Genomic DNA, 12779 nt, shown 5'->3' with positions numbered 1-12779 from the left:
AGAGGGGGTTGTGTCCCAAGTCCCCAGCCCTGTGCATACGTGACCTTCTATGGAAAGAGGGCGCTTGCAGATGGAGTCACGTTCAGAGGCAGTCAGAATGGATTAGGGTGGGCCCTGGAGTCAATGACTGGTGTCCTTATAAGGAAAGGGAAACTGAGGGAACTCCTCGGCAGTCCAGTGGTTAGGACTCCGCACTGTCAGTGCCTAGGGCCTGGCTTCAATCCCTGGTCGGGGAACTAAGATCCCACAAGGCACGTGGCATGGCCAAAAAACAATTAAAAAATAAAAAATAAAGAAAATTAAAAATAAAAAAGTAAAAATTTTTTAAATTAAAATAAAAAAAAAAAAAAGGGAATTGAGACAGACACAGGCACAAGGCCCCGTGAAGATGGAGGCAGAGGCTGGAGTGTCATCTCTACAAACCAAGGGACACCAAGGAAGGCCTCTCCCCTGGAGCTTCCAGACGGAGGACATCCCCGAGACACCTTGACTGCAGGCTCTGGGCCTCCAGAATTAGGCAAGAATCAATTCCTGTTGCCCTAAACCACCCAGTTTGTGGTGTTTCGTTACTGGAGCCGCAGGACACTAACGCGATGTGGGGAGGACACCACCCAGGAGAAAGGAGTTGGCACACAACGCGGGCTGGGCCGGCAGGCCTGTCCCAGATGAGGGCACAGAGGCCTGGGGCCGGCGGACTGCAGGTCACCTCAGCATCTGATGCAAGTGCAGAGCAACTGCCTCCCCCGGGTGGGCAAGAAAGAGAGCCGCCACCTCACAGCTGTTCTCCCATGCAGACGGCCCTTGTTAAAGAATGGGTTTCTTAGAGTTTTAAGTGCAGACTTCTAGCACTGCTCGACAAGCAGCTCCTCACACCATGAAATCTCCTCCAAACATGAGATTTTTTTTTTTCTTGGCTGCACCATGTGGCATGCGGTATCTTAGTCCCCGATTAGGGATTGAACCTGCACCCCCTACAGTGGAAGTGCACAGTCTTAACCGCTGGACCACCAGGGAAGTCCCAAAAGTGAGACTTTTTTTTTTTTTTACTGGCTAGTGAAATTTAAATATTCCACTAGATAAATACATGCACAAAAATAAACCCTTCCCCTTTTTTTAAAAAAAACATATTTAGGCAAAGAGCTTCCTGGAAACTGAGAAATACCAATTCGTATTTCTACCAACAGCGGAACACTAATCTATGCCTTGGCATTTCTCAAAATTGGAGAACTTGGGGTCAACTTTACAGGGTAAATAAATTCTATCTCATCACTGCTTCAATGTGTATTTCTTTGATCACTAAAGGTGAACAAATTTTCATGGCCATTGGGGATTTGCATCACTTTGCAGAATGACTTGCATGTCCTTTGCTTTTTTCCTGTTAGTTTTTCTTATTGATTTGCACTAGCTCTTTACATATAAGGGCATAACAATCAGGTGTCGTGTTTGTGGCAGCTTTTCCCCAAAGAATCACCTGGCTTTTCACTGTACTTATGGGTTCTGTGGGTATAATTTATAACATTTAGGTCATCAAATCTGTCTTTTCCTTTGGGCTTTATGATGCTGTTTATGCTTTACCTCATCCTGTTAACTGGGACTCAGCAAACTCCTACCCACCATGTCAGGTTGCAAATAAAGTTTTATTGGAACAGAGCCGTGCACACTGTTTTACGTGTGTCCTGTGGCTGCTCCTGTGCTGTGATGACAGAGTTGAGTGGTTGCTGCAGAGACTGTGTGGCCCAGAAAGCCAGATATGTTTATTATCTGGCCTTTTGGGGGAAAGTTTGCTTCGATGCATCTGAATGACTCACGAGCGGACACAGCAGAGAACAGGTGGACGTTCGTGGTCCCTACGTTCCGCTGCACTCTTAACGGGAATCTAACTTCCTGCACGTGACACCCCCATACAGGACCCATTCCCTCCCCTGTGTAGCCACCGGAGGACAAGGCAGACAGACGCGTGCTGGTGAAGAAACAGGAACACTCGATTCTGCAAACCTGTTGGTGTTGGTGAGTTTCTGATCACAAGATTGCTCTGCAGTCCGCTTGTTACCGGAAAGGTCTCGTCCACCGCTACCTGTGTACGTGAACGAGTTCCCATGGTCCTGCAACAGATGCAGAGGGCAGGCTGAACCCTCCACGCAGAGCAGAGGACAGACCCACTCAAAACAAACCCACACACACCCATCAGGACGTCAACTGTCAAAGAATCAGGATGTCAGGATCAACTACCAAAGAAACAGACGATAACAAGTGTTGACGAGGATGTGCACGGCTGGTGGGGATGGAAAATGGGGCAGCCGCTGTGGAAAACGGTATGGAGGTTCCTCAACAAATTAAAAACAGAATCACCATGTGATCCGGCAATCCCACTTCTGGGTTTACACCCAAAAGAAATGAAAACAGGGACTTGAAGAGATTTTTGTAGATCCAGGTTCACAGAATTATTCACAGTTGCTAAAATGTGGAAACAACCCAGGTATCCCTGGATGGATGATGGTTAAACAAAATGTGGTCCATCCATACACTGGAATATTGTTCAGCCTTAAAAAGGAAGGAGATTCTATTCTTCAATATACGCAAATCAATCAATGTGATACATCATATTAACAAATTGAAGGATAAAGACCACATGATCATCTCAATAGATGCAGAAAAAGCTTTTCACAAAATTCAACACTCATTTATGATAAAAACTCTCCAGAAGGTGGGCATAGAGGGAACCTCCCTCAACATAATAAAGGCCATATATGACAAACCCACAGCAAACATCATTCTCAATGGTGAAAAACTGAAAGCATTCCCTCTAAGATCAGGAACAAGACAAAGATGTCCACTCTCACCACTACTATTCAACATAGTTTTGGAAGTCCTTGCCACAGCACTCAGAGAAGAAAAAGAGATAAAAGGAATCCAAATTGGAAAAGAAGAAGTAAAACTCTCACTGTTCGCAGATGACATGATACTATACGTAGAAAATCCTAAAGATGCCACCAGAAAATTAGTTGAGCTAATCAATGAATTTGGTAAAGTTACAGAATACAAAATTAACACATAGAAATCTCTTGCATTTCTATACACTAACAATGAAAGATCAGAAAGAGAAATTAAGGAAACAATCCCATTCACCATTGCAACAAAAAGAAAAAAATACCTAGGAATAAACCTAAGGAGGTAAAAGACCTGTACTCAGAAAACTGTAAGACACTAATGAGGGGCTTCCTAGGTGGCGCAGTGGTTAAGAATCCGCCTGCCAATGCAGGGGACATGGGTTCGATCCCTGCTCCAGGAAGATCCCACATGCCGCGGAGCAACTAAGCCCGTGCGCCACAACGATTGAGCCTGCGCTTTAGAGCCCATGAGCCACAACTATTGAGCCTATATGCTGCAACTACTGAAGCCCACGCACCTAGAGCCCGTGCTCCGCAACAAGAGAAGCCACGGCAATGAGGAGCCCTCACACCACAACGAAAAGTAGCCCCCACTCACCGCAACTAAAGAAAGCCCGCGCACAGCAAAAAAAGACCCAACACAGCCAATTAAATAAATAAATAAATAAATAAAAGACACTAATGAAAGAAATCAAAGACGACACAAACAGATAGAGGGACATACCATGTTCTTGGATTGGAAGAATCAACAACATGAAAATGAGTATACTACTCAAAGCAATGTATAGATTCAGTGCAATCCTGATCAAATCACCAATGGCATTTTTCACAGAATTAGAACAGGAAATTGTATGATTTGTATGGAAACGCAAAAGACCCTGAATAGCCAAAGCAATCTTGAGAAGGAAAGACGGGGTTGGTGGAGTCAGGCTTCCTGACTTCAAACTATATTACAAGGCTAGAGTGATCAAGACAGTATGGTACTGGCACAAAAACAGAAATATAGATCAATGGAACAGGATACAAAGCCCAGAGATAAACTACAGTCAACTCATTTATGACAAAGGAGGCAAGGATATATACAATGGAGGAAAGACAGCCTCTTCAATAAGTGGTGCTGTGAAAATTGGTCAGCTACATGTAAAAGAATGAAATTAGAATACTCTTTAACACCATACACAAAAATAAACTCAAAATGGATTAAAGACCTAAATGTAAGGCCAGACACTATAAAAATCCTAGAGGAAAACATAGGAAGAACACTCTTCGACGTAAATAACAGCAAGATCTTTTTTGACCCACCCCTTAGACTAATTGAAATAAAAACAAAAATAAAATTTTGAAATTTTATGAAACGTCAAAGCTTCTGCACAGCAAAGGAAACTATAAGCAAGACTAAATGACAACCCTCAGAATGGGAGGAAGTATTTGCAAATGAATCAACAGACAAAGGATTCATCTCCAAAATATATAAACTGTTCGTCCAGCTCAATATCAAAAAAACAAACAACCCAATCAAAAAATGGGCAGAAGACCCAAATAGGCATTTCTCCAAAGAAGACATATGGATGGCCAAGAGGCACATGAAAAGCTGCTCAGCATCACTAATTATTAGAGAAATGAAAATCAAAACGACCGTGAGGTATCACCTCACACTGCCTAGAATGGGCATCATCAGAAAATCAACAAACAGTAAATGCTGGAGAGGGTGTGGAGAAAAGGGAACCCTCCTGTACTGCTGGTGAGAATGTAAATTGACACAGTCACTATGGAGAACAGTATGGAGGTTCCTTGCAAAACTGAAAATAGAACTACCATATGACCCAACAATCCCACTGCTGGGCATATACCCAGAGAACACCATGATTCAAAAAGACACAGGCACTCCAATGTTCACTGCAGCACTATTTACAATAGCCAGGACATGGAAGCAACCTAAATGTCCATCAACAGATGAATGGATAAAAAAGATGTAGTACATATATACAATGGAATATTACTCAGCTGTAAAAAGGAATGAAACTGGGACATATGTAGAGACATGGATGGACCTAGAGACTGTCAAACAGAGTGAAGTGAGTCAGAAAGAGAAAAACAAATATCGTATATTAACACATATATGCAGAATATATAAAAATGGTACAAATCAACCAATTTGCAAGGCGGAAATAGAGACACACATATAGAGAACAAACATATGGACACCAAGTGGGGAAAGTGGGGAGGCTTGGTGGGGGAATGAATTGGGAGACTGGGATACTGAATTGTACACTCTAAATGTATGCAGTTTATTGTATGTTAAAAAGAAAAAGAAAAAAAAGAAAAAAAGGAAGGAGACTCTGACACCTGCTACAACATGGATGAACCCTGAAGACATGATGCTCAGTGAGAGAAGCCAGCCAGACACAGAAGGACAGATACATGATTCCACTTATATGTCAAATCCAGAGACAGGAAGCAGATGGTGGGGGCCAGGGGCTGGGGGCGGGGATGGGCAGATAGTATTTCATGGGGACAGAGTTTCAGTTTGGGAAGGTGAGAAAGTTCTGGAGGTGGAGGGTGGGGATGGTTACACAACAGTGTGAATGTCCTTAATGCCACTGGGCTGTGCATTTAAAAATCGTTAAGATGGTTAAGTTTTATGAGCATTTTCAACAATTAAATAAAAACAAAACCAGCTCCCCGCACTCACCACGTCGTCCTCGTACCCTCCAGCCAGGACCAGGGAGTATGCCCCATCGTTGCTCCGGCCATGGATGCCCGCCACGTGAGGTCGATGGACCCCAGACTCGCTGACCTGCAACCACCCAGAAATACATGGGACCTTATGGACCGGACACTATAGAAAAGCTCGATGGCCTTCCTCGCTCCCACCTTCAGAGCCACCCCCTGACTCTTCCACTGAAAGCATCACTCCTATTACCAGAGTCTCTGCCTCCAATCTCTGGCCCAAGTCTGAGCCACACCAGGGAAGGCCCTGGCGTGAATCCCAGCCCAGCCTCCTGCCCTCGGGACAGCCCTCCCTGGCCATGGGGCTCCTGGAAGGCCAGGGCCCGTCAGCCGAGCCCCGGGGCCCAAAGTCCGCAGGTACCTGAACTCTGAACCTCCACATGGTGCCCACCGGGATGCCCGGGATGGGGCCAAAGTGGTTGGACGGCACGATGGTGCACTCCTTGGTGCGGCCCACACACGCCATGCCCTGAACGTTCCGAAACAGAGGGGAGAGCAGCGTGAGCAGCTGCCGGAGGGCCAGCGGGCGGCGGGAGCGCACGGGGCGCGGGACCCCCTCACCTTGCCCCAGTCCCGCTGCGAAGACGACGTGGCCGACGCCATCTTCGCCTTCTTCTTACTCTCCTTCAGCTTCTCGCCCGCCTGCACCACCTCGCTGGAGTCGATCCGGCACTCGGGGCAGTACCTGCGGCCACCGGGATGTTACCCCCTGCCCGTGGCCGCACGGCCGCCCTCTTCCAGCCCCCTGCCATCCTGCGCGTCCAAGACCGGGAGGAGGGTGGCAGCGGGGGGAGAACTTGAACTTGAATCCGTGAACAAGACATAAGAAATCCAGTCCCTCAGTCGCATCGGCCACATCTGTAGTGCTCAGTAGCCACGTGTGACAAGTGGCACCCGTGGTGGCTGGCGGACCCTGACCCCCTCCCGCTGGGAATGGCAGTGCCTCCCGGGGCAAGCCCAAGTCCAGCCGGCACGTGGCAAACACACGGGGAAAGTTGGAGGGCACCTGCTCACTGCCGTGGACTCGGTTTCCCCATCTCCACGAGGAGGGGGCCGTCAGCAGGTCGGGGTCCTCAGACCAGAGCCGAGCACCGCACCGTCCCCTCCAGGCCAGGACGCGCACTCCGCTTCCTGCCCGCTGCGCCTCCTCCCCGCAGTGACCTGGGGCCCGGGCCCCGCGCGCGCCACACGGGAAGGCTGCCTGGCCGCGCTCCACCACCCCCTCCCCGGCAGCCTCCGGGCACCCACCACTCCTCCTCGGCGGGGATGCTGCTGAGCGGCGGGCGCAGGCAGTACGTGTGGAAGGCCATGTCGCACTCGTCGCACAGCAGCTGCTTGCCGGGGTCCTGCTTGCCCCCGCACAGGTGGCAGGCGCACATGCGGCACGGCTTGCGCTCGTCGTCCTTGCAGTGCTTGCAGGAGGGCCCGCTCTTCCCTGCACACGGGGTGGGGCGGGGTCAGCTCCGGCAGGACCCCACCCCCGCCTGCGCCCCGCCCACCCGCCCGCCCACCGCGGAGGGGCGGAACCAGAACTCACGTCTCATTGGGTTTTCCACCATGGGGTTCCCCTCGCCCGGGCGCTCGATCTTGAAAACTTCGTCCACGAAGATGATCCGGCAGTCGTTGAGAGAATCATCCCTGTGAGAGACGGGCCGTTAGGACATCCCAGGGGGCCGGCCCCGCGGAGGCGCCCGAGAAGACTTCACCGCCTCGACCCCTTGTCAGAGCCTGTGTACAGCTCCGCCTCTAATCATATCAGAGAAGGGGCTTTTGTAGGGCCCTGTGCACTCGCTTAGCTACTCCCCTTGCAAACAAGTCCTACCAAATCAGAAATAAGGTGGAAACAACAGATACACCTGAGTTTCATTAGGTGATGCATTTGAGAGAGCAATTTCTAACCTGCGGGTAGACGAGGCCCAACAGGCAAAAACAGCAAAGTAAGGTCTGATCAAAATACAAAAACTCCTCTAAGTGAAAACGACCCCAGGGATCACCTCACCACCTCCATCAGGTCAGCTCACCACTGACATCAGATCATCCCACCTCCTCCATCAGATCACCCCACCAACATCAGCAACCTTCCAGGGAAAGCGAATGCGAGTCACATGTATAATTTCACACTGTCCAAGAACCACATTCAGAAAGTAAAAGCAGGGCTTCCCTGGTGGCACAGTGGTTACAAATCTGCCTCCCAATGCAGGGAACACGGGTTCGAGCCCTGGGCCAGGAAGATCCCATATGCCGAGGAGCAACTAAGCCCGTGTGCCACAACTACTGAGCCTGTGCTCTAGGAGAGCCACAACTACTGAGCCCATGCACCACAACTACAGAAGCTCTTGCACCTAGAGCCCATGCTCTGCAACAAGAGAAGCCATGGCAATGAGAAGCCCATGCACCACAACGAAGAGTAGCCCCCACTCACCGCAACTACAGCAACGAAGACCCAATGCAGCCAATAAATTTAAAAAATTAATTTAAAAAAAAGTAAAAGCAGATGTAATCAATTTGAATAAGTTTTATGTAATCCAATGTATATAAAACATCATTTCAACATGTAATGAACATTAAGGAATTATTAACAAGCTAGTTTACTCTCTTTTTCAGCACTACATCTTTGAAATCCAGTGGGTATTTTACACTCACGGCACATCTCAATGTGTCCTGGCCACATTTCAAGTGCCAGGAGCACACGTGGCTTGTGGCTGTGAAACTAGATGGGAAGGTCCAGATCTACCCACCAGTTCATGGCAAACACAGGGACAGAGGAACAAAGGAAAGGACACTGTGAGGATGCCAGTGGGAAATTCAGAATGTGCAGAGTCTATGGGACAAGCAACCACGCTTCCCCAACAAAAAAACTGTTAAGGAAAAGGAGGGGAAAAGAAAAGGACAGGAAACCTAAAAGATGAAGAAATTTAAAAGAGATCTATCAAGAAAAAAAAGAGAGATCTATCAACCTAACTGAAATCTGTGAACATTACTTAGATCTTAAACAAATGGTTGAAAAAAAAAAGTGCTAACTGGAAGACTGAACAATGACTGGATATATGTTAAGAAATTAATTTTTATGCTGTAATAATAGCATTAAAACTATGTTCCTGTAAAAGAATCATTTTAGGGACTTCCCTGGTGGCACAGTGGTTAAGAATCCACCTGCCAATGCAGGGGACATGGGTTCGAGCCCTCACCTGGGAAGATCCCACGTGCCACTGAGCAACCAAGCCCGTGAGCCACAAGTACTGAGCCTGCGCTCTAGAGCCCATGAGCCACCAACTACTGAACTCACACGCCATAACTACTGAGGCCTGCATGCTTAAAAACCAAGCTCCACAACAAAAGAAGCCACCAGAAGCCCACACACTGCAACAAAGGGTAGCCCCCCCTCGCCACAACCAGAGAAAGCCCGTGCATAGCAATGAAGATCCAACACAAATAAATAAATTTATCTTTTTTTTAAAAGTCATTTTAAAGAAATATACTCAGGGACTCCCCTGGTGGTCCAGTGGTTAAGAATCTGCCTTCCAATGCAGGGGGCGCGAGTTCGATCCCTGGTCGGGGAACTAGATCCCACATGCTGTGGGGCAACTAAGCCCATGCATTCTGGAGCCAGTGTGCCACAACTAGAGAGAAGCCCGCACACCGCAACAAAAGATCTCACATGCTGCAACTAAGACTCGATGCAGCCAAAAACATAAATTAAAAAAAAAAAAAAAGAAAGAAATATACTCCAAAATATTAACAGATACAATGATTCGATGCTTAAGAGTTACTTCAGTGTAATGGGGGTGGTCATATTCTCAGATGAAGGAAAACTAAAAGAATTCATTGTTAGCAGACACGATTTATGAAGGAAGTTCTTCAAATAGATAGGAAATTAAAAAGGAAGGCATCTTGGAGGAAAAAGAAGGAAGAAAGACAACAGAAAGAGCAGAAATATGGGTCCATACAATAGATTATGCTCCTTCTGGGTTTTCAAACTGTATATGATGACTGCAAAAAAAATCATAACACCATCTGATACTCAAGACAGTGAGTGTAAAGGAATGTAAATGGAAGAAAGAGTTCCACACTTCCCTCAAAGTGGGAAAAGAGATTCCAGTTTGTCACAAGCTTATATGATAAAATCCAGAGAAACCACTAAGAAAACTATATAAAGCAATACACTGCAAAAGACCATCAATAAATCACTATGGAATCCTAAAAAATAACCCACAGGAAGGACAGAAAAAGAGCAACAGGAAAAAGAAACAGAGGAAATAAACAGAAAACAAATAACAAAACAGCAGGCTCAAGCCCTAACATACCAATAATTACCTTAAACACAAATGGTCTAAATACAGTAGACTCTTGCCCAACATGAATTTGAAGTGCACGAATCCAGTTACAGGCAGATTTTTTTCAGTAGTAAATACTACAGGACCACACAATCCCCAGTTGGTAGAATCCTCAGATGCAGAACCACAGATACCATGGGACCACAGAGATGGAAGGCAGACTGTAAGCTATGTTCAGATTCTTAACAGCAGAGAGGTTGTCATCTGTAACCCCCGAGTTGTTCAAGGGTCAATAATGTACGCCTAGTGGGACTTCCCTGGCAGTCCGGCGGTTAAGACCCCAAGCTTCCACTGCAGGGGGTGCGGTTTCGATCCCTGATTGGGGAACTAAGGTCCCATATGTCGCATGGCGTGGCCAAAAAACATTTTTTAAATAAAAATAATGTGTGCCAAGTAAAAGCCAGGCTTGGCAGAGTAGATAAAGAAAATGACCCAACTATATGCTATTTATGAGAAACTCCAAATTCAACCATAGTGGTTGAAAGTGAAAGGGTAAAAAAGATACACCACACAAACATTCACATTCATTCATTCATTCATTGCTGCTCCGAGTGGCGTTCAGGATCTTAGTTCCCTGACTGGGGACTGAACCCAGGCTCCCTGCAGTGGAAGCTCGGGAGTTCTAACCACTTGACCACCAGGGAGTTCCTCATTTACGTTTTTTAAAAAAAGCCATCAGTACATACACACACATCTCATAAAGTAGACTTCAGAGCGAAGAAAATTACTGGAGACATAAAGAGACCTTACACAAGCCCCAGGAAGATATAACACACAGAAGTATGTGCTCACCAAATAATAGAGCCTCACAATTATGAAGCTGAGAGGAGGACAGACAAATCTGGTTACGGCTGGGTACTGTGACGCCCCCTCAGCAGCGGACAGAAGTGCTAGACAGAACATCAGCAAGAATTAGAAGATGTGAACAATACAATCAACTAACATGGTCTAACTGATATAAACAGAACATTCCACCCAACAACAGAATAAACTTTTTTCCCCCAAGCAACCACAGAATATTCACCAAGACAGACAGCACTCTGAACCACAAAACAAACCTCAACGAGGACTGAAATCATACCATGTATGTTCTTTGACCGTAATAAAGTCAAACTAGAAATCAACAACAGAAGGACAATGCGAAGATCTCTAAACTCTGGGGAGTTAAACTCCACACTTCTCATAAGCCAGGAGCCAAAGAGGAAGTCTCAAAGCAAATTTAAAAAATAAAGATACCTGAGTAAAAAGAAATATATAACATAGCAAAATAGGTAGAAAGCAGTTCAGGCCGTGCTGAGAGGGAAATTTACAGCACTAGATGCTTACGTGAGACTTACAATAATCTAAGTTGCTACCTCAAAAAAAAAAAAAAAAGCTAGAAAAAGAGCAAAATCAACCCAAAGAAAGGAGAAGAGAGAAAATTATAAAGATGAGAGCAGGGAATTCCCTGGTGGTCCAGTGGTTAGGACTCCGCACTTCCACTGCAGGGAGCGTGAGTTCAATCCCCAGTCAGGGAACTAAGATCCCGCATGCTGAGGCCTTAAATAAATAAATAATTAAAAACAAACACACAAAAAAGATTAGAGGAGAAATCAAAGAAATGGAAAACAAGAAAACAATAAAAAAAGTGACGAAACTAAAAGCGGGTTATTTTTTAACAATCACAACATCATCACATCACCGCACCGATGTGATGCAGTGGGGCCAAGCCGCGGGACCTTGCCCCTCAATGCCCCCATCGGCCTTCTCCCTGGTCTCCTACTGCCACGCTGCCCCATGCAGTCCATTCCCAGCTTGGCTGCCTGCCCCGAGCTATGATTCCTAATCATAGGTTGAAGCCTGTAGCTCCTGTGAGCTGCCAGCACACCAGTTCTGCACCACTCCCTGCCATGCCCAGAATGCTTCCCCGCTCCCTCTCTCCCTCCACTCCAGCCCACTGGCCTCCTTGTGAGGCCACAAACACACCAAGAATGGTCCTGCCCCAGGGCCTCTGCTCTCACTGTACCTGTGCTCAAGACACTGTTGCCCAGATACTCATGTCTATATACAATACATAGTGTTAGCCACCAAAAAACGAAGGTTCGTCATGAAACATGGATGAACCCTGAGGACGTTATACTCAGTGAAAAAAGCCAGACACAAAAGACAAATCTTGTGTGGTTCCACTCACAGGAGGTGCCTGGAGTCATCAAATCCATAGAGATGGGAAGTAGATGGTGGGGCCAGGGGCTGGGGGAGGGGATGGGGAGTCCGTGTTTCATGGGGACCGAGGTTCCGTTTGGGAAGTTGAGGAAATTCTGGAGGTGGAGAGTGGGGGTGGTTGCACGACAAAGTGAATGTGCTCAATGCCACTGAACTGTGCCCTTAAAAATGGTTAAGAGGGTGGGACTTCCCTGGTGGCGCAGTGGTTAAGAATCCACCTGCCAATGCAGGGGACACGGGTCCGAGCACTGGTCCGGGAAGATCCCACATGCCACAGAGCAACGAAGCCCGTGTGCCACAACTACTGAAGCCCATGTGCCACAACGACTGAAGCCCGTGTGCCTAGAGCCCATGCTCCGCAACAAAAGAAGCCACTGCACACAGCAACACAGACCGAATGCCGCCAAAGAAAAACAAAAGGTTAACATGGTAAGTTTTATTCATACAGAGGCAAGGTAGAACACGGCTCGGCAAACATTTTCTGCGAAGGGCCAGACAGTATAAACATTTCGGGCTTTTGGGCCACGTGGTCCCTTTCACAGCTACCCAGCTGTCCTCTGGGTGCCCTCCTAACACTGAGCAGCCACAGCGAATCAGTGAGCAGATGGGTGTGGCCTGGTGCCAG

The 12779-nt window shown here is 47.1% G+C and overlaps 1 protein-coding gene across 2 annotated transcripts in view; it reads right to left on the bottom strand.

The window, feature by feature from the left end:
• UHRF1 (ubiquitin like with PHD and ring finger domains 1) overlaps window positions 1-12779 on the bottom strand; it is a 36086-nt gene that overhangs the window by 9061 nt on the left and 14246 nt on the right. For both annotated transcript variants that reach the window (XM_057710326.1, XM_057710327.1), the window contains exons 6-11: window positions 7156-7256; window positions 6867-7053; window positions 6180-6303; window positions 5980-6087; window positions 5581-5685; window positions 1996-2102 (exon numbers count right to left, since the gene is read on the bottom strand). In XM_057710326.1, coding sequence (XP_057566309.1) covers window positions 1996-2102; window positions 5581-5685; window positions 5980-6087; window positions 6180-6303; window positions 6867-7053; window positions 7156-7256 — 732 coding nt within the window. The remainder of the gene's footprint in view (window positions 1-1995; window positions 2103-5580; window positions 5686-5979; window positions 6088-6179; window positions 6304-6866; window positions 7054-7155; window positions 7257-12779) is intronic.

This window comes from Hippopotamus amphibius, chromosome 15 (assembly GCF_030028045.1).
Source record: "Hippopotamus amphibius kiboko isolate mHipAmp2 chromosome 15, mHipAmp2.hap2, whole genome shotgun sequence".
Lineage (NCBI taxonomy): Eukaryota > Metazoa > Chordata > Mammalia > Artiodactyla > Hippopotamidae > Hippopotamus > Hippopotamus amphibius.
This window is presented reverse-complemented; position numbering and strand designations above follow the sequence as displayed.